The sequence below is a fragment of the Pseudochaenichthys georgianus genome, chromosome 17 (assembly GCF_902827115.2).
Source record: "Pseudochaenichthys georgianus chromosome 17, fPseGeo1.2, whole genome shotgun sequence".
NCBI classification, from domain to species: Eukaryota; Metazoa; Chordata; class Actinopteri; order Perciformes; family Channichthyidae; genus Pseudochaenichthys; species Pseudochaenichthys georgianus.
The window spans coordinates 13,105,992-13,128,763 of NC_047519.1; the positions used below are offsets into that span (position 1 = coordinate 13,105,992).

A 22,772-nucleotide genomic window follows, 5' to 3' on the forward strand; every position below is an offset into this window, starting at 1 on the left:
TTCATATTGTACGGAGTTGGAACGTGACTGGGAAGAAGGGTTACCCTGGTTGATGCCGGCGGCAAGGGAGGTTTCACAGGGGAGTTTGGGTTTTAGCCCTAATGACCTGGTCTTTGGTCACAATGTAAGGGGCCCGTTGGCCACCCTACACGAGGATTGGCAAGCCAAGAAGGCCCCGTCAAGTTTGATAGACTATGTCCATGGTTTCAAACACCGCTTGTATCGGGCTAATCAAATGGCAAGAGAAAAGCTACAGTCTGCTCAAACTAACATGAAAAGCCTCTATGATCGACGTGCAGAACGTTGTGAGTTGAGTCCTGGGGATCAGGTTTTAGCACTGCTGCCTGTAGTTGGCTTCCCCGTTTCAGGCCAAGTTCTCTGGCCCTTATACAGTGTCCAAGAAGTTGTCAGACCTCAACTATTTGATAGCGACCCCTGACCGGAAGAAGTCGGTGCAGTTTTGCCATATAAACTTGCTAAAACCGTATTTTTCCCGTAAACCTGTGCCAGGTGTGGTCTGTTCTGTTTCCTCAGATGCTGCAGTGGTGACAGTGGGTCGCCCGTCACCATCTCTGGATGTGGGGGCAGGGGTTACGGTTGAAGAGGAGTATTCCCCAGATGATGGTCTGTTGAGAGGACGGCTTAAGAATTCGGAGTCACTGGCTAATCTGGGTGGAATGCTGGGTCATTTAACCGAACCGCGGCGCACAGAGTTGGTCGATCTAGTTAAAAACTACCCCTGCCTGTTTGGAGACACTCCATCTCGCACCCACCTTATAGAACACGACATTGAGGTGGGTGATGCTAAACCGGTACGACAGCGTTTTTACCGCATGTCTCCGGACAAACGAGAGCATTTAGAGGCAGAAGTTAAGTATATGCTGGAGAATAACATTGCTGAGCCGTGTGCTTCTAGTTGGTCTTCTCCTTGTTTGCTGGTTACGAAACCAGATGGTACATTTAGACCATGTACTGATCTCCGCAAGGTGAATTTAGTGACCAAACCTGACTCGTTTCCACTCCCTCGCATGGAGGACTGTGTGGACCAGGTCGGTTCTGCTAAGTTTGTCAGTAAATTTGACCTGCTAAAGGGTTACTGGCAGGTCCCGTTAACGGCAAGAGCTAGGGAGATCGCCTCATTTATCACGTCCAGTGGGTTGTACTCATACACCGTAATGCCATTTGGGTTACGAAATGCCCCAGCCACGTTTCAACGCCTGATGAACCAGGTGGTGTCAGGTCTTACTGGCTGTGCTGTGTATCTGGATGATGTTGTGGTATACAGTGACACTTGGGAGGAACATCTCCAACACATTAATGCGCTGTTTGAACGACTTGCCTGGGCTTGTCTGACCGTTAACTCGGCAAAGTGTGAGTTTGCTAAGGCAACGGTCACCTACCTGGGTAAAGTAGTTGGCCAAGGACAGGTTAAGCCAGTGAGGGCAAAGGTGCTGGCAATTGACCGGTTCCCTGTTCCCACAACCAGAAAAGAACTCTCTCGTTTTCTGGGCATGGTGGGGTACTATCGTGGGTTCTGTCAGAATTTCTCTACGGTGGTTGCGCCCCTCACCTCTCTTCTCAGTCCTAAGGTCAAGTTTGAATGGTCTCCTCGATGTCAACAGGCTTTTGAGGCTGCGAAAACTGTGTTGTGCTCGGCTCCTGTCCTAGCAGCTCCCCAGATGGACCAGCCCTTCATTCTTCATGTGGATGCTAGTAAGGTTGGAGCTGGGGCTGTACTCGCGCAGGTTGATGAGAGCGGCTCCGAATGCCCGGTAAGTTTCTTCTCTAAGAAATGTAACTCATCAATTAAACTATTCTATCATTGAAAAGGAGGCACTGGCACTCATCTGGGCGTTAAAGCATTTTGAGGTGTATGTTGGGAGTGGAGTTGGGCCCTTGGTGGTCTATACAGATCATAACCCCCTAACCTTTCTGCACTCGCTCCAGAATCCAAATCAACGCCTTATGCGTTGGTGTCTCTTCCTCCAGCCTTTTCATCTGAACATTAGGCGTGTCAAAGGTGTGGATAATACAGTGGCTGATGCCATGTCCAGGGCTATAACCTCCTAGGTTAACTAGTGTTTTTCTCCCTGCAGGGGTGTCTGTTTTTTCTGTTTTGCCCTCTCTTAAAATGCTTCTTAGGTACCAAAGTTGCTGAGGGGTTGAGCAAGAGGCTACAGATGTGCTTGCAGGTTGTACGAACATTTGAAGGTTAACTTTTGTTGTGTCTATGGTGTTTGGTGGTTGTGTTTTTGTGCCTCAGGTTGGAGGATCCTAGTGGGTCCTCCATTTTAAGGGAGGGGGTGTGACGACCCCTCCCCCCTTCTGCCTGGCTGTGCTCCCTGCCTTGCTGTCTTCTGGCAGGTACTGGGAGTGTCGTCCTGTTTGTGCCCGCCCATCTAGAGGCGGAGCCACCAGAAGGCATAAAGGTTGCCCAGCTGCAAGGATCAATCTCTCTGATTCAGATCCTGGCATGCTGCAGCAACCTCAGCCTACAGCCTGTGTTAGGTTTGATGCACCCTCCAACATGCTACAACACCCTTCCACACACTCACACACTGCTCACACTACTGACAGTCTGATTCTTACCACATTATACATCAGAGGTGTTCTTCAACAATCTGTTAAATAAATATATATTTGGCATTAAACTCTGTGTGGCCTCCCTGTTTGTTCCAGCCTTTGGAAGGTTGTAACATATCGTATATTGTCTTATAATACCGTACCTTATCTTATCGTACAGTATCGTATATTTGAGAATGGAGATTTTTCAAGGGAGCTAAAGCACGTGGCTTATATATAAATAAACAATACCAGTGCAAATGCCCTTTACTTGTTGCTGCTTTTAGTTTATATCTGCACTGAAAGCCTTTTAGAAGCAATATCTAGGTGTTACAATCTGGAAAGGGCAGATCCTCGCATTTAGACTTGTGCTACATAGACACAAAACTGTGTTGAATCTATACAGAGGGGAATATTTCACTCTCCTCTTTGCACCTGCCAGCCTGATATCCTACATTAGTACATGTTTGCACAGTGGTTCTCAGAGTGCCTTTGACTTTGCCAAAGTCTGCAAGCCTAAAGTGAAAACATTGCAAAGATCAAAGAGGCCTGCTATTAACATATCGTATGGACATGCAACACCGAGCTGTTCGTTCATCAGAGCCAGAGCAGGTTAATCTCTGTTATTACTTAATTATATTTCAGTAAATTAAGTGCTATAATTTGGAAATCGCTCGAGGGGTACATTGTTGCTTGTTTTGAATACCATATCAGTTTGGCTTAGAGAATTAAACTGTCAACACTACTAAATACATATTTCATTTTACGGATTCGTTCTCACCTTGTGTGTGGAACTTAACCTTTAATATAAGAGCTGTTAATGAAAACCTACTTGATACAAACACGTTATTAATGGGATAACACATTTGTATTGTATTTTATCATTTTTAGTAGTAGCCTAAAATAATTTCCTGTTCATTTTTTTTTTACATGAATGATCATATCTTTCCATTTATGTGTGTTCGCTGCACTAAGTCCCCGAAAAGCGCCTGAAGTATTTTTAGATAACTTTGAAGATTCATGATTTAATAAGAACCACCCAAGTTGAAAAAAAAAGATATCTTAATAAGTATTATTTATTTAACAGATTAAAGCTCAGCTTGTCTCTCATTGGTGCAGAGAAGAACATGGCATCTCATTGTCCAACAAAGCCCTGCATACTTTAAAACAGAATCGGCAAAGTGTTTTAGAGATAGAGACAACACGTGGCTAATAGTTTAGTCTTCTTAGCGATAGCCTTCTGGCCAGATCCAAAAAACGGAAGGCTAAACTATTAGTAACATTCACTCTACATTTGAAAAATTGTCCGACTCTCTGTTTGATAAATCCGTCAACCTTGTTTGGGTTGCTTTGAAGTGCAGGCAGTTGTTGCCAACGCTTGAATAGCAGCAATACTACACCATTACATCAAGCTTTTTATATGGTGGCCGACGGGTGCAAAACACATTTTAGGAGCTGCAGCTCGTTTCTGCTAATGGAAATGTTTGAGATGTTTTTTACGGGGTTTGTACCTGGCTGTAATCGTACTTTCACAGTCTGAAGGGATGCGCATGTGAATCTGCATTTGTACATTTGTACTAGGAACAATCTCTCTATAAACGCTTGTGGTTGGCTAAATTCTCAAGACAGAGGCTCGATTTTCTAAAGCCAAGAGATGGAGGAGGACAAAAAGAAGAAATTCTTCAAGGTAAAATGGTTACACAATGCGAGTAAAATCCTAGCAGGCAGTAATGTTATTGCAGTAATGTCTTACAACGGCTGTAAAGCTGCAGCTTCATTGTATTTCAAATATAATGTTATGTCACACTTCAATTGCTTTGAATAACAGGTGTTTACGCAAGAGTTAATCTGAAAGAGGTTTCCAGTGCTGAGTCAATTACTGATTTAATTTAGCTGAAAACTATTGATATCTCTCTCCAGCACAGTTCTTGTGAGTATCAATTCGAAGCTGTTGAATGAAATACCTACAGACAGTGCAGCCTTCTGAGATAGGAATAATAAAACACACTGTCTAGCTGTGGTCAAGTGGGACATTCATCATTCTGCAGCTCGACAGCAGTGACTGTCTGGTGCTTTGTTCTGGTTAAACAGCCAACCAACACAATGCTACAGCCTTAGTTTGTGTACAGAATGAGACTTCAATAAACCACTCAATCAAGCTAAATTCCTATCCCAGCTATTAGGATTATTTTTTTTTATCGTTTTTGTCCTCATTACTCAATCACAACGGAGAAGGAACATGAAAGATTAGATTAAGAAATGTATGTGAAAAAAGGGTCCAGGACAAATTGTGATCCGTCAAATGATGAACCAGGAGAGCCCTTCTTTAAATCCAGGATTAGAATTCTGTTGCCTCATGTTGAGCTTTGTACAAAGGTTACTTGGTCAGACTATAATAGCGGTACCATGTTGTCTTCTGGTCTGAAGATTACATGTAATCATCTTTCTATCGTGGAAAATGTAATTATTCACTGCTGTCTGAATGGCAGATGGCGTTGTGGTGGCATGTATTCATGTAATACAACAAATTGGGTTTATGTGGGCTGCTGAGCATGTCAGATCACAGCAGAGAGTTCAGATGATCATAATGGGACAGCTTTGAGCAACTTCACTTGTAAATATGATTAGATTATAAAAAAAAAAGAACTGATTTGTTCGTGGGTACAAGGGCACAGTGTGTTCTCTCAAAGGGCTCAATATTAAATGAGTAAAAAAAGATGAAGATGAAATAAATGAATACAAATAACTAGGGATGGGTACCGAGCCCCGGTATTAAACGGCCACCGGCGCTGAATTATTAAAGACCGTGGTACCGTTAAGCTCCAACATTATTGGTCTTTTTATCGGTACTGGAGACATCTAAAAAATATATGTTATGTGTATTATTGCTACACAAACATTATATTGCAGTTTTAGTGTCACCAACTCCATTTCTAATACGCAAAAAGACTGCAAAATGCGTATTTTTGATCTCTCTCCTCCGCCTGCTTGCGAGAGGGCGGGGCAGTTTACACACACACGACTGATACATGCATGGAGGCTACGTGCAGCAACACACACACACGGAGGAGATGGCGGAGAGAACGCGCTCCGAGGTGTGGTTAAACTTTACCCGTCTTGAGGTGGACAATGCTCGTTACCAAAAGTGCAATAAGAGTTTAGCATGTAAGGGCGGTAACACGAGCAATTTGTCTAAACATTTAGCAAAAGTGCTCCACATTCAGACGGAGGAATGCACCGGGTTCGACTGTCTTTCGAGCAGCTCTGTAGCCCCGTCCACGAGTAACGTTTCCACATCAGGTGTTATGTATGCTAGTAGCACACCGAGTTAACTCAATTATACAAACATGGGTTAATGATGAGACGTAACTGAGTTACTCTTTATTTTGTTAAAGTTTCAGCTATTCTGTTTACAGTTCTGTCATCACATTATTTAATATGGTTTGTTAAAACATTGTTGTTTCTTTTGATGTGAAATATTATGTATTTAATTTAAATAAAAAGCAATTTTAGTTTTGTTCACAATTTGTTTAGTTAGTTTACCTTTTTTTCTCTCCAAAAAAACCGATAAGAGTAGGGCTACCGTTAAAAGACCAGACCGATAAGCGGTATCGATAAAAGTAGTAGTACCGTTAAAACATTAACGATACCCATCCCTACAAATAACGCATATATACGTATTTATGTTTTATATTAAAAAAAGTGAAAGCCCAATTTATTATTAAGAAATACATTTTATAATTTGTATTTCCAATTTAACTTGTAAACATCCATCCATCCATCTTCTCCCGCTTATCCGTGGTCGGGTCGCGGGGGTAGCAGTTCCAGCAGAGAGCCCCAAACTTTCTTTTCCCTGGAGACATCAACCAGCTCTGACTGGGGGATCCCAAGGCGCTCCCAGGCCAGCGAAGAGATATAATCCCTCCACCTGGTCCTAGGTCTACCCCTTGGTCTCTTCCCAGCTGGACGTGCCTGGAACACCTCCCTAGGGAGGCGCCCAGGTGGCATCCTAACTAGGTGCCCGAACCACCTCAACTGCTCCTTTCGACGCGAAGGAGGAGCGGCTCAACTCCGAGTCCCTTCCGGATGACCGAACTTCTCACCTTATCCCTAAGGGAGACACCAGCCACCCTGCGGAGAAAACCCATCTCGGCCGCTTGTATCCGCGATCTCGTTCTCTCGGTCATGACCCATCCTTCATGACCATAGGTGAGGGTAGGAACGAAAATGGCCCGGTAGAGAGAGAGCTTTGCCTTCTGGCTCAGCTCCTTTTTCGTCACAACGGTGCGGTAAAGCGACTGCAGTACCGCTCCCGCTGCTCCGATTCTCCGGCCCATCTCACGCTCCATTGTTCCCTCACTCGAGAACAAGACCCCGAGATACTTGAACTCCTTGGAGGACTCATTCCCTACTTGGAGTGGACAGTCCATCGGTTTCCTGCTGAGAACCATGGCCTCAGATTTGGAGCGGCTGATCCTCATCCCAGCCGCTTCACACTCGGTTGCGAACCGATCCAGTGAGTGCTGAAGGTCGCAGACCGATGAAGCCATCAGAACCACATCATCTGCAAAAAGCAGTGGTGCAATCCTTAGTCCACCGAACTGCAGACCCCCTCCCCCACGACTATGCCTCGAAATCCGATCCATGTATATTACAAACAGGATTGGTGACAAAGCGCAGCCCTGGCGGAGGCCAACCCTCACCGGAAATGGGTCCGACTTACTGCCGAGGACCCGGACACAGCTCTCGCTTTGGGAGTACAGAGATTGGATGGCCCTGAGACCCCCTCACCCCATACTCCCGCAGCACCTCCCACAGTAACTCGGTCATACGCCTTCTCCAAGTCTACAAAACACATATAGACCGGATAAGCGTACTCCCAGGCCCCCTCCAGGATCCCTGCGAGAGTAAAAAGCTGATCCGTCGTTCCACGACCAGGACGGAATCCGCATTGTTCCTCCTCAATCTGAGGTTCGACAATCGGCCTGACCCTCCTTTCGAGTACCTTAGAGTAAACTTTCCCGGGAAGGCTGAGTAGTGTGATGCCTCTGTAATTTACACACACCCTCTGATCCCCCTTTTTAAAAAGGGGAACCACCACCCCGGTCTGCCACTCCTTCGGTACTGTTTCCGACTTCCACGCAATGTTGACGAGACGTGTCAACCATGACAGTCCCTCAACACCCAGAGCCTTCAGCATTTCTGGGCGGATCTCATCCACCCCCGGGGCTTTGCCACTGTGGAGTTGTTTGACGACCTCAGTGACCTCCCCCCGGGAGAATGGTGTTGATCCCCCGTCATACTCCAGCTCTGCCTCTAACATAGAGGGCGGAGTTGTCGGGTTCAGGAGTTCCTCAAAGCGTTCCTTCCAACGCCCTAACACTCCATCAGTTGAGGTCAACAACGTCTCATCCTTACTGTACACAGCTTGGATGGTCCCCTGCTTCCCCTCCTGAGGTGTCGGACAGTTTTCCAGAACAACTTTGGTGCCGCCCGAAAGTCCTTCTCCATGTCTTCTCCAAACTTCTCCCACACCCGCTGCTTTGCCTCGGCCACGGATAAGGCTGCTGCCCTTCGGGCCTGTCGGTACCTTGCAACTGCCTCGGGAGTCACCCGGGATAACAAATCCCTGAAGGGCTCCTTCTTCAGTCGGACGGCTTCCCTGACCACCGGTGTCCACCAGGAGGTTCGAGGGTTACCGCCTCTTGAGGCACCTAAGACCTTGAGACCACAGCTCCCCGCCGCGGCTTCGGCAATAGAGGCTTTGAACACCGACCACTCTGGTTCAATGTCCCCAACCTCCACAGGAATGCCCGAAAAGCTCCGCCGGAGGTGTGAGTTGAAGGCCTCCTGAACTTGGGCCTCCTCCAGACGTTCCCAGTTCACCCGAACTACACGTTTGGGCTTACCAGGTCTATCCAGAGGCTTCCCCCGCCACTCGACCCAACTCACCACCAGATGGTGATCAGTTCACAACTCCGCCCCTCTCTTTACCCGAGTGTCCAAAACATACGGCCTCAGGTCCGATGATACGATAACGAAATCGATCATGGACCTTCTGCCTAGGGTGCTCTGGTACCACGTATGAGCATCTGTTCAAACATGGTGTTTGTTATGGCCAATCCATGACTAGCACAGAAGTCCAGTAACAAACCACCACTCCGGTTCAGATCAGGGGGGCCGTTCCTCCCAATCACGCCCCTCCAAGTGTCTCCATCATTGCCCACATGTGCGTTGAAGTCTCCCAGCAAGATTAAAGAGTCCCCTTCCGGAGCCCCATGCAGGACTCTTTCCAGGGTCTCCAAGAAGGCCGAATACTCTGAACTGCTGTTGGGTGCATAAGCACACACAACAGTCAGAGTTTTCCCCCCCATAACCCGCAGGCGTAGGGAGGCGACCCTCTCGTCCACTGGGGTAAACTCCAACAACGAAGCACCCAACCGGGGACTTGTGAGTATCCCCACACCCGCCCGGCGCCTCACACCTTGAGCAACTCCGGAGAAGAAAAGAGTCCAACCCCTATCCAGAAGTAAGGTTCCAGAGCCGACGCTGTGCGTGGAGGTGAGCCCAATCAGATCCAACTGGTAACGCTCCACCTCCCGCACAAGCTCCGGCTCCTTCCCCCCCAGAGAGGTGACGTTCCACGTCCCCAAAGCCAGCTCCTGTCGCGCGGGTCTGGTCCGTCGAGACCCTCTGCTTTCACTGCCACCCTTCTGGCAGCGCACCCGACCCCATCGCTGTTTCCCGTAGGTGGTGGGCCCGCGGGACGGAGAAGCGGAGGTGTTGCCCACGTTGCCTTTTCGGGCTGGGCCCGGCCGGGCTCCGTGGCAAGCCCGGCCAACAGACGCTCACCGACGAGTCCTCATTCTGGGCCTGGCTCCAGAAAGGGACCCCGGGCTTCCTCCGGGCCGGGTATCCTCACTTCTTGTTCTTGTTTCTTTCATGAGGTCTTTTGAACCAATCTTAGTCTGGCCCCTTGCCTGAGACCAATTTGCCATGGGAGACCCTACCAGGAACACAAGGTTCCAGACAACACATTCCCCAGGTTCATCAGGGCACACAAACCTCTCTACCACGGTAAGGTGCTTGTAAACATATTAAATTATATTTATTCAATGCTTTTGTTTAATAATGCCACTTAACAAATTGTGTAACAAATGTTTACCCCATAGTTAAGCAAATTAATGGTGCTGTTGTGTTAACTAATAACGCAATTTGCTCAGGAAGGAAAAGAGTGATTTTGGATAGCGAGAGAGCTAACATTAAACTTAGCGGCTAGCTGCTGTTGCTATCATTAGCTTTTAACATGAATGCTAATGCTATAAAACCCAGGCTCACAAGCCAACCAACAACTTAGCTGGGGTTCTTAAGCTAAATTAGAGGTTCATTGTTGTATTCCAACTGTGAATATGGCATGCGGTATAGCTTCAAGTTGGTTAATTCAGTAATCATTTAGCATCTTGTTGCACTACAGTAGCTTACAAGGCTTAGCTCCTTAAATGTGAGCAACATGCAATTAGCCTGCTAAAGGCTGGGGGAGTATGATGATTGGCTAAAAGGTGAGGGGGGGCGGACACTGGGGACAACTGCACTTTCATGTGCATTATGCAATAAAAGAGCCATTGTGAATAATGTAATAAGTAATAATGACAGACTTAAAAAAATGCTTTTAAAACATACAAAAATTCTATAAAGAAAAATAATATTCAATAATACCGCTAATTTTTTTTACTCCATGTATTTTTTACTTCATGTATTCATATTTATTCATTATTGCGTAATGTCTATGTTAATTTCACACTTAACACTTTGAGCTCAAAACCCTCCTCCCTCCACTTCTCATCCCTTTTTTCTGTACCTATATTTGCCATTTCAGGCACGATGGCGATGTAGGGGCCGTCGTCAAAGATAGGTGGGTTGTCGTTGATATCCTGCACCCGAATTATGAACTGTGATGAGGGCTCCAGGGCCCGGTCCGTCTGCCTGTCGGTGGCCGTGGCGACAAGGCGGTACTCGTCCTTCTCCTCTCGGTCCAGTGGCTTAGTGACGTGAATGTTGCCGGTCTTCTCGTCGATCACAAAGACCGAGCCGGCCCCCTCGCCTCGCAGGACGTACTTAGTGCGTCCATCATTCCTGTCTATGTCGGTGTGGAGCTAGGTGAGAGAAGATTGGATTGGGGGGTGGGGTGAAGAGCGGGGGGAAGGGAGCAAAATAGAAGCAAGAAAGGAGGAAATGGAAAGTGGAAAGATGTGGAAAGAGAAAATTAGGGTGGGAGAGAAAGACAAGAGTAAACACCCGTTAAAAATTAAGTTTGTTTTTTCGAGACAAGGCATTGAAGACAAAACAAGCAGATTATCCTCCGCATGCCTCCGGGATATGATGAATTTAAACAGATGCAGACAAAAGAAAAACCCATAAAACCTCCCTCCCTCACACATATTTGTTCTCATTGTGCTGTGTCTCGTGTCTCTATTAATGCATTTTGAGCAGTTATGAACCAGGATCTTCTAGATACCCGATTATATCCAGATCACTTTTCCCCTGCTCGCTCTTAAAGCCTCGATTCACTTCCCAGCAGCTGTGGACGACAGGAGTTTACTAGTCTGTGCACATGCAGTGCCGTGGCAATTTAATGAAAGCACCAAATCAAAGGAATAATGAACAGTAGGCCAATCAATTATTCCCTAACTAATAGGTGTGTATGAGGAGAGTAAAGCAGTGCATGGGAGCGGGACAAGCTGAATCGATCACAGCCTCGTGTTGAGCTTTATTGGATCACGGTTTGGGTGATAGCAGAGCAGCGGAGCGCCCAGCGGAGCGCTCAGCGTCCTCTCATGCAGCGAGAGGTAATATCAGGAAAGGCTACACACTGTCCTCCGTCCCCGAAAAGAGACACGGCAGCGGGATGCGCCCTGAACACCAAGATTCAATCTCATTACCCCTCACCTACGTGGATCGAATAGCAACCGAGAAAAAAAAGTGCCAAATTAGCCGCCACATCCAAGAAAGTGTGACATTGTGACTTTTGAAAGGAGAGAAGATCGGAGAGACAGTTACGCAGGGAGTGAGGGGGTGGGGGGGGTTAGCTCAGGAAAGCATTGTTGCATGGCAACGGCTAAAGCATACTGTGAATCGAAATGTTCGTCTACTTTGAGGATCGGTATTTGTTCCGGGTGGGGGGGATAGCATTGGATATGCCGGATTTCCGGGGGGTAAATGATAAGTATGGATGTTGACAAGGTTGTTTAAGAAAAGCAATCATAAGTTCACACATGTCTGAAAGTTGAAAGGTAGAATGGTGTGAATAATTTGACACAAAGTCAAAAGGTAAACAACAATTCACCTTCAAAAGATCCCTTTATCGAAATGGCAATGCGAATCGGGAAACATGAAAGCAATCTATGCTCCATGGTGAGTGTTGTGTGAGAACAGTGTGCACTTTTACTAGAAATAGACAGAAGGCAAAGCTTTCAATCTACTGGTCCATCTTCGTTCATACTCTCACCTATGGGTCATGACCGAAAGAACGAGATTGCGAGTAACAGGCGAAGAAATGGGTTTCTCTCTGCTAGAACTGCTTCCATCGCGACCTGAATCTAGATTATTGTTTGACGATGAAAGGATGGATGTTTGGGTTATTTATCCCAAAAAACACCATCTATAACTTTGACTACGCTCAATATTTACTGCAAAATGAAGACCGGCCCTGTAAACTAAATGACAGCCCCATCTATACATGTGTAGTTAAAGTAAAGCAAACAAATAGCCACCTGGCAGAAGCACTGCTGCAAAACATTCACGCAAACAGGTGTAAGCCTCAATTTCGCCATATTTCAAAATGACACGAGGAAATGGTGTACAATCAGTGCTGGGTGAGCAAAACTGTGTGAGCTAAATCGCCTGAAATTACCAGCGAGGAGAAAAACAAGTCTTATTTCGTAACCATCCACAGACAAAGCAGCATGCTCAGGGAAAACAATAGGCCATTACGGTGAGCTATTAGGTCGGGTTGCTGTCAAAACTACCTCCGCCTGGCTTTTTCCTTTGTATCAAAGGTCAGAGGTATAAACGTAACCAAAGGTTGCTGCTGCCAACTGTGGAGGTTTTCACATTGGATATTATTGAAAGGACTTTTTCAGTGAAACGAGTTCACTGAAAAGTCTTACATTTGAACCCTACACTGTGTTTAGACTTGCTCTGCGTCTTATATCGGGGCCAATTGGGGCCAATTGGGCAAAACAGCAGACCGGTCACCATGGGAGATTCACTCTTTTTTAACGAAGAGCCATTAACAATCAAAGTGGTAACGGCCCTGCAGCTTAACGAGGGGACTTAACGAGCTTCTTAATGAAGCCCCGGCCATCATTACCACAGTGAGCGGTGGCGCTGATTGAAGGCGCTGCTCAAAGTCATTCAGGAGCAGGGGAACCCAACCAGAGGAAACCAAATCCATTTAAGGCTGACCTATCACCCTTATCTGTTCCTCCTAGATTAATAGGAAAGTATAATAAGGATAACGCACTCAAGCAGATATAACGGCGGCGGTTATTTTATGGCTACAGCGTTGGCACAGCTTTGGAATATCTTTCAGCAGCCTGTCAGCGTGCGAGAATACCCAAACAATATTCTAACAACAACAACTGGATATCAACATATTTCACATCCGCTTAACTTGAATAATATGACATCTCATAACTCCTGCGTTTCATATCGCCCCCGTGATACACCATCAGATATATCAAAAGCCAAACAATATGAAGGCACCGGCCACAAAAGCCAAATGTACTGATGTGTCTCCCCTGCTTGGAGAGTGATTTCAGCCTGATAAGCTGCCATTTCCATTTTCCTTATTGCCGGTTATGTATGCAACACCCGGCCTCCCCAGACTCCTAAATCTCTTCAATTACTTATATTATCATAAGGTAATATGCTTATACTCATATACTCAATTTCACATTTCTGCAATAACCATAAATCAAGAAGCGAGGAGGAAAAGTACTCTACAGTATGCCGCCTTCTAAATCATCTAAATAACTAATATCCCGTATACACAATTTCACATTTCCACAGCGCGATAAATCATAAAAACACCAGGAAAAAGGGTTTTTTCCCCCACAGCTGTGCATTAGCCTAATGAATGTGGATGTTTTCCCCACAAATTCAGTGTGAGTGTGTGTGTGTGTGGTCGCTGTGATGTGTGGGGCTGAGAGGGAGGTGAGGTTACACTAGCAGAAAAACAAAAATGTGGGAAATGGGCTCAAATGAAAAAGAACGCAACAGGCAGTACAGTGGCACCGCTGAGCCCTGAGATTGGCAGTAAGGTTCAATTCCCAGAAGAACATCAGGGAGAGTTTGCAAGGGCACACAGGCAGGTGGGAGAATATCCTCCAATCTCATCTGCAAGCAGGAGAGGGAAGCTATTCCTCTTCTATGGGGCGACTTCAAAAGAACCGCAGGCCTGTAGGACAACTGAGTCAGTCAAACTCCACAACAGGGCTGAGTGGTGGTCTCGCTGGGGGCCGGGGCTTATGCCAGCTCTTTCTATATCAGCCAGGTGGTGTCAAGCAGGGCGGAGGGGAGAGGGTCAGCCAATCGATTTGGAGCAGGCCCACCAATTCAGAGAGGTGTTCAGAAGAAACTGGCCGATCGGGGGGGAAAACGGCAAATTAATTTGGGACGTTGCCCGTTTGAGTTCAGAGAGCCTTGTTGGAAATAAAAGCGTGGCTCTCGACCACTGAGGTGGCATGAGCTTTGCCCGAGGGTGTGTAAGTGTTTGTGTGCATGTGTGTGACTGTTTCAAAGAAAGTCTTTGGAGGTGTGTGTGGTGGCTTTAAAGAAGGAAGTGTAAAGACTCTCCTCCTGCCCTGGCTGAACCTCCACTTGGCACAGTCATGGCAAACAGATAACAAGGAGCCAAGGCGTGACTAAGGATACGTGTGTGTGTGTGTGTGTGTGTGTGTGTGTGTGTGTGTGTGTGTGTGTGTGTGTGTGTGTGTGTGTGTGTGTGTGTGTGTGTGTGTGTGTGTGTGTGTGTGTGTGTGTGTGTGTGTGTGTGTGTGTGTGTGTGTGTGTGTGTGTGTGTGTGTGTGTGTGTGTGTGTGTGTGTGTGTGTGTGTGTGTGTGTGTGTGTGTGTGTGTGTGTGTGTGTGTGTGTGTGTGTGTGTGTGTGTGTGTGTGTGTGTGTGTGTGGTTAATAGAGCACAGCACAAAGCTGAGGCCAACATCTACACAGTGAATAGTGATTAAAGTGAACTCCTCTCTGGCTGGCTGTGGTTAGCTCTGCCATCATCTCATGTCTTCTCCTCCTCTCCCACCTGGAAAGCAACGGATCCCCGTCTGGGCCTCGTGCAAAACACAAACAAGTGCTCAGACACAGGTATAGCAGGATGTGTCCCTCAAAATCAAGGAAAGGATCACAGGGGCCCTATTATGCATTTTGAGTTTCGCTTCCCGGTAGTGAGGTATAGGTTTTTGTGCATTCCAATTGTCGGTAAAGGGTAATGTCCCAAAGTTCCGTCCAAAGGGGGCTTCTCTCCCCCCTGCTTAAAACACCCTAATTGGACTCCTGTGTTTATTTCTGCCACATAGTGACATCGCTTTGTAACACTACAAAAGCGACAAGGTCAACTTTCACCGACAGCTGTTGCCATAGTTTACGAGTGTTATGAGGGATTCATTACCAACATGTCGATAACCTGTTGGCGTATCAACATGTCCTCTGATCATCTGGATCATTTTTTGTTTTGCCCCTGCCAGACTGGAAGCGATTATAAATGAATCACAACAAACGGAGATGATGCCAAAACTGTCAGAATAATAACCAAGTTATACTTAACTTCTCTAGAATTCCAATAAATATAATTGGCACGATGTGAGAACGCACTTTAAAACAACCCATTAAAAACCTCACCAAATACAAAGGTATGCAAATGTTGTTACTCACAGGTGTGTGTCACAGACATGCATGTGAGTGGGCTCGCTCTCCTTTGACTGCTCTCCTCTCTAATCAATGCGGAGACACACATAACAACGAAAAGCTTTCAATGATGCAGAGGCACTCCAACAGAAACCCCCCACAGAAGCGTACAGCAGCCAGCCTCTGAGGAGCACTTGTGACTTCAGAAGACAGACCTTTGTACTGTGACAAGTTTTAAATTCCGTCTGAACTTTCAATCAAACCCATTCCCGCGGTGAATGTGGGGGGACATTCCCTTTTGTTCTGCACTCACAGTGAAATGTCAGACGAACAATCTCCTCTGGCTCCTCGTCTGTTTGTCTTACAGCGAGACATGGTTTAAATAGGTCATGAGGATCCGCGGCTAATTGTTTAACATCGATCCGCCATTGATCCGCCATCGAAGTTTGGTTAGTGTCGAACGCCTCTTTAATCGTGTGGACATGTTGCCCTGTTCTCGTTTGATCTATTTCAGTCCGTCTCTAGAGGGCACGTTGTGTGGCCTCCACACAAGAACACTTAACACACACACTGCAATCCCCTTTCTGCCACACTCACTTCCTCCCACTCACACACTTCCTAATAGAACATTCATTATTCATCATTATTATCCTTTTCCTTTTGCACAATAAGCTGTTCAATGCATCGCGCCTTCTCCCTTCCTCTGCAATCCATTATTTAGTACAAAACTGTGCTTTTAGCCTCAGAGTATGCAAATCCCACGTTTGATTATCATAATCAGCTGATGTATTAGAGGGATGGTGTGTGGGTGTGCGTGGCCGTGTGTGTGGCGGCTCGTCGGGAGAGTGTTTGTGTTGTATTGCTTCAATGCTCCACTCTGGTGGTGTACACTACGTCATCTTTTTAGCCGAAGGAGACGGGCCTGGAAAAGGCCACTGGAGGCTTAACTCACTGCTGTACATTTAAAGGGCAAGTCGCCCACATATATGCCACCGCGTGCCACTGCCAAGAGGAATGGCTTTTACCAACGCGAGCCAATACGTGTATGTGTGTGTGGGGTGTGTGTGTGTGTGTGTGTGTGTGTGTGTGCAGGCCAAGAGGATTGTGTAATAATGAAAAGGAATTTCAAGCACTGTTTATTATCTTTTCTTTCATTGCTGTTTTATTAGTATTGACTTTTTGTGAGAAGGGAGGCGGATAGATTTTTCTGTGCCAATAAATGTACAGCTTGTTTGAGAATATGCGGTGTCAACAATGGAACACAACAAGTTACTTGCATTTAAATTCAAAATGAAATAGTTACAGCCCGCTACGCTAGTATTGTTTCCATGTTATGAGTCTTTGTGTTTCTGACAGCATGGCATAACATTTGTATCACCGCAATAGCTTCACAACCCTGGAAGATGCAGTCGCAAATCTTTACAGATGTGGTTTGAGATCCTACAAAGGGTTAAATTGGAGGTAGGTGTGGTCCGAGTGAGGCCGCCAGAGGTAGGGAGGTAAGAAGGAAGCGAGGGCCAAATCTGGTGTCAGAGTTGGTTTGTTCTAGTTTGTTCCATGTTGTATGCTGTGCCTGTACTGTGGTATGTTTGCATGCTTTAATAATCAAAAGCTCTTTATTGTTCTCATACTGCCGGTGCTGCAGCTTCTCTTTTCACTTCTCTGTCTGAAACCAGAGCCCAGTCTGCTCTGATTGGTTAACTAGCCGTCTCTGTTGTGATTGGTCAACTGCTACGAGATGTGTCCCAAATGTCCTTTCCCTTGGCCTATTGTGTAAAATGCGCTGGGGCACGAGCAAATAGAAGTGTGAATGTTACTTAGTGATGTCACCATGTTACGGTGGTAAACAAAGGAGTCCAATGGAAGCTTTCCATGCAGGGGGTTTGGGAGAGAAACTTCCTCTGAAGGGAACTTTGGGATTTTGCCCTTTGTAGATTATTTACATGCCTACAAAAGTAACGGCTGTGCCACTTGTATGTAGGGTTGCATTTTACACCCATGTTTGTCCAAATTGTCATTACCTCATAATGTCATCCTGTTTTGTGGGGTAACAATGACTTTGACTTTTGACCGATATGTTCTCATTCGTTCATCCTTGAGTCAAAGTGGGCATTTATGCCATATTTGATAACATTTATATTCTAGATCTTCCTGTGATGTAGCGTTCACGATAATGAGACAGAAAAGCCTAAGGGAAGAGGTTTGCTTATTAATATGAATATAAACCCCATGAACATTCCTTAAAACAGCTTCTTCTTCGGAGGGACCCAAAACAGCAGGTGTCTTAAGAAGCACATAATCACACATTATATATAAGATGTCTGGACAGTATATATTATATGCTTTAATAATACAGAGTGTCACTACCTTTTAATGATCTCAGCATGTGTGTTTCCCTGGTGTGCCTCTCATCACGCATTACAATATGAACCTGATCTGTCAGCAAGCTGAAGAGAAGATTCTCCTCCTCTTCTATACCTGTCTTTATCCTACGGCTCCACCCATCAGGTGCCACCTTTCACCGGCTCCCTCGTCCCCCCCGATCTCCTGCTCTCGTCTTCTGACCTGCCTTTACCCTGTGCCCCCTCCCGGCACCTCCCCCTCTATCCGCCAGGCTATTCACAGCAGCTGTTGGCCAACATAAACTGCTCTATTCCATCATTTTTGTATCAACAATGGATTAACTCAGTTTGACGGGGTACTTCAGCGTCCTTTTGCTCATTATTTTGGCTTCACAGTTCTACTGTTTGGTTTGCTCTCATAGCTTTTCATCAACCTTGTTTCCAGACTCAGCAGGCAGCTGTTTTCACTCTCATAAACCCACTGTAAGCTGCCTGCCCATTACCAAACAGCAGATAGACAGACCAGCGGGGGAACGGAGGGGAGCATTGAGCAGTTAAACAGCCAGATATTCTGATCAGGAGTGCAGACGGAAAACAGAATGAGCATGCCTACACTTTAACCATAGAGACATAGAAATTCAAATATTGTGAATAGCATTCTGCTATAGAAGCCAAAATAGTTTGCTAATTTGGTTTTGGAAGGAATATTTTATTATTTGCCAACGAAAAACTATGATTATAAACTAAGTTGAGACCATGATTAGGGAATAATGAGAGAAGGAAACAGGCCGATATTTTGGCTAAAATAGATTGACAGAAATGTTCAATATACTGTAATCTTTTTCCTAGTATATTTTAACACCTCATCACTTGTAAGAAAAGGAAACAAAATGTAACTAAAGAAAACAGAATGAGGTTGACTAAAAAGAAAAAAACAATACATTTGACACAAGACTGAGAACAGTGCTTTCTTTCAATTCGGCATCATGTCAATCATTCCCTGCAGAGGGAGTTTCTCTCCCACACACTCCCCCCCCTGCCTCAAACGCCTCCATCAGACTCATTTGGTTACTTCTGTAACATAATGACATCACTATGGAACACTCGCTCTTCTATGTAACGCGCCCCAACACATTGTACCTGATATGCTAAATGGCGGGACATTTCTAAGCGGTTGACCAATCACAACAAAGCTGGACAGCTAACCAATCAGAGCAGACTGGGCTCTTGTTTCAGACAGAGGGTGAAAAGAGGTGCTGCAGCATGAGGAAAATAAAGAGCTTTTTGAAAGTTAAGCATTCAAACCTGTCACAGTAAAGGATCAAAACACAAACATTAACCTGAAAGCAAGCGTAATATGTCCTCTTTCAATTTCAACAGGTTCGTTCTCTCTCAAATGGCAAACGGGGTCCGTGCAAGTTTTCCTTTTGTAGCAAGCAGCAAAATAATTGTAACATGACGTGTTTGAGTTAATTTGACTACTTAATATCGCAAGTCCTAAAAATAAAAACCAAATTTAAAAAGTCCCCGCGCATATCGCGATTATCGTCACGAGACGATATATCGTACCAAATGTAGTGTTAAGAGTGTTAAAGGTCCCATGTCATGGCCATTTCTACTGATCATAGTTCCATTGTTGAGGTCTACTAGAATAGATTTACATTGTTTAATGTTCCAAAATCACATTGGTTTCTCACAGCATCTCTGTATAGTATGTGTATTCACTCTCGGCTTGTTGGAGCTCCTGCCCCCCCCCCTCCCTATGAGCCCACTGTGCTCTGATTGGTCAGCTCACCCACTCTGTTCTGATTAGTCAACCACCATTACAGCGGAACATCAGTGTTTATGTGTTACAATGGCGTTTGTTAGCAACCAGGAAATGACACCAGTAATGACAAACAGATGAGAATGCTGCATGGGGTCTGGGCGCCGTAATGGCGGGACGTTGCGGGGCTCGCTGCTCCGCCCTGTGGGGCTCGAGGAGCGGACAGTGTGAGCTGGATTACTGGTGTCGTTTCCTGGTTGCTGCGTGGGGTCTGCGAGACAGCGAGACACCGCGGAGCTCAGCCTGAACACACACACAGCCTGAGTGTGTGTGTATACGGAGCTCCGCAGAGCACCACGGCTGAGAAAAGATAAGGCTGAGTGAGTGTGTGTGTGTGTGTGCGGAGCTCCGCGGATTGTCCATTTGGACCAATTGGTCCATTTGGTCAAAAAAGAGAAATGTCCAAAGAGGCGTTCTGGGGCAGCACAGACAGGTCTTTTCTGTGTTAGAGTTTTACTCGCTACAGGGTGTACTTTGAGGGTGTGTGACTCTGCAGACCGTTTACATGCAGAAAAAGCTACATAACACACGGGGACGGGTAATAATCAGAAAAGCATGACATGGGCCTTTTAACACGGGGGCCCTGATTAAAGCAAATTGTCATATTTTGGTTTAATACTTTGATATTGATGTTTTCAAGCTTATACTGGTTCAAACTTAACAAGCAGCAAAGCTCATCCACCGGTAACTGGTAAATATTTATAAGCTGTTGTTCAATTCATACGTGTTGAGCAACAGTGATGATTTAATGATCATGTCTGATGATTAGCTGCTCCATTGTGGCTGCCTGGGGGTGATGTGTCACCTTTCAGCTCGTGCCTTTATGACTCTTCTTCTCTCTTATAGTGTGACTTTTTCTTCTTCTACAACGCCTCTGCCCTCCTCTCTCTGCGTGCCCTCCGCTCCCTGACTCATGCCTCCTTTAGGGCCACGGGGGAGAAGTGGAGTGCACGGTCCAGACCAGCTCAAGGTCACAGAGCTCACGCTGGGCTATGCATACTCATGAGCTTGACTCCGGCAGGACCTCTCCACTTCACATATTCCTGATGTCACTACTGGCTAAATGTGTAGCTCAGCGTTGACACGGCTAACCTTGGCGGGTTATCCCCAGGTGAGTAAAACCAGCTCCAATCCGTGGTTCAGTTTGTGTTTTTACATCAGAACACCCTAACTCGGCGTTCCCAGGGTTATCTGCATTGTTTTATATTACGGGGCAGGTGAAGTCTAAGTGGTTCATATTCTCTCGGAGATAAAGCGCTGCTATTTTCACATCTTGGAGAGCGATGCTTTAAATTCACATGCTCGTGTTGCTGATTTGTTCGACATTATCCCAAGATGAAACGAGGGCTATAAAGGGAGAGGGGAGATTGGAAGTAAAGAAGAGAAAGGCAGGCTGTGTTTCTTTTGAATTCTATCTTTAATAGACTCTGCGGTTTCTCCTCTGTTCTCCCTCATCCCAGCCGTGTTCCCTCAGTCATCCCATCCATTATTTCCTCGATGTGATCTTGCACCCACTCGGCAACAGAGACACAGATTTCAGGCTTGCAATAAAATGGTTTAACTGCTTGCCTTCATTCTCTCACTGTGTCTGCGCCCTTTTGTATTTCCCTCCGTGTAAACCCCCAGATTCCCCACCACCTCTTTTCATAACCCTCTCTCCTTTTTTGTCTGTCTCTCTTCTGCTCGCTCCAGGTCAGGTCAGCTTTAGAGAAGTGTGTGATCTCTCACTCCCTCCCCTTCCGTTCCAGTTGTAAGCTATTAACCTTTCCTCACTTACCACCACTCTTACTTTTCACTCCCCCCCCTTCCCCTCCACTCTGTGTATCCACATGCCATTAACGCTGCCCTTAATGTGCTGTACATGACTTTCTTCCTCCAGTGACCTCCCTCTCTGTACTCTTTCCGCTTTTACCCACTTTCTTCCGCATCACCCCTTTTCTTCGTCCTGCATGGTAATCTCGCTCTCCTCTCTCTTGTTATCGCCCCCTCTCCTCTCTCCTCCCTCCCGACACTACTCCCTAATTGCTGTCTCACCCCTGCTGTGCTCGGACCCGGAGGCTAAATTATTGAAGGTGCCCGAGTGGCATCAAACGAAAAAAGACAGAGATGGAGACGTCAAGGAGACGTATTTTTAAAGAATAATTATTGATGAGTTCCTTGTCAGAAGGTATGTGTGTTTACAGTTAGGCCCTCCCGGTGGGACCATCACACACTATTCCTTTTTTTTTTCTGCATGACTCCTAGCCTCATTCCTTTCCCTTTTTTTCCAAAAGGTTTCTTTTATCTGAGCACTGTTATAAATTACTTTGAAGAAGGTCTCACAAGCCTTCTGTTGCATGCATTTGTGACACAAGTCTTTGTGTGTTTATTTTTGTGATGGGGATGTGCACACAGCAGTGAAGTGTTCACAGTAGACATACCACTGTGTAAAGATACTCTGTATGTGTTGAGGAAATATTCTGCATTTAAAATATCCCTTGTTTCTTGAATGAGAGTAGGCCTATAAATAGTATTTGAAGATTTAAGATTTCAGTTCAGGTCGATTTATATGATAACTGGAAGTAATGTTTAAGGGGCCATACTATGCACATTTTCAAGTTCATATTTGTATTTAGCAGCGAATATTCGGATATTCGGCGCGCGCCGAATTTCAGTTTATTCAAGGCATTAATTTAGTTATTCTACAGTATTGTTGTTTTATAGTTATTTGTTAATGTAAATAACCCAATTTATGTTCTTTGAAATTGAAAAGGATATTGCATTGTGTTTGTTACTTTCGTTGCAGTTGTATATGTGTCTTAAGTGTAATTTGGCTTGGCTTCCTATTTTGTATGGACATGCTTTTATTTTGAAGGAGAGTTAGCGCTGTTGAAAGGAAGTTGTTGTTGTTGCTATGGAAACAACGTGACGGACAAAAGGAGCGGAGATTAACGGAGAAAAACAATATCTACATATAAAGACGGAGAAAGTAAGCAATAAAGTTTATGGTTAAGTGATAGCACCCCCGAAGAGGCACAAGCTCCTACGTTGATATTGGAGATTTCAATAAATTCAATTTGAGCTGCACTGCGGCTGCCAAAAAAAAAGAATATCCGAATAATGAAATTGAAAACCGAATATTTGGATA

The 22,772-nt window shown here is 45.6% G+C and overlaps 2 protein-coding genes across 2 annotated transcripts in view; one reads left to right on the top strand and one right to left on the bottom strand.

The window, feature by feature from the left end:
• The window catches only part of LOC117462554 (cadherin-24-like), a 37,356-nt gene extending 24,537 nt beyond the window's left edge, over positions 1-12,819 (bottom strand). Inside the window, exons 1-2 of the mRNA XM_034104828.1 lie at positions 12,742-12,819; positions 10,421-10,715 (exon numbers count right to left, since the gene is read on the bottom strand). Coding sequence (XP_033960719.1) covers positions 10,421-10,715; positions 12,742-12,819 — 373 coding nt within the window. The remainder of the gene's footprint in view (positions 1-10,420; positions 10,716-12,741) is intronic.
• Positions 1-22,772, top strand: part of LOC117461967 (zona pellucida sperm-binding protein 3-like) — a 526,690-nt gene that overhangs the window by 425,422 nt on the left and 78,496 nt on the right. The window lies entirely within an intron of this gene.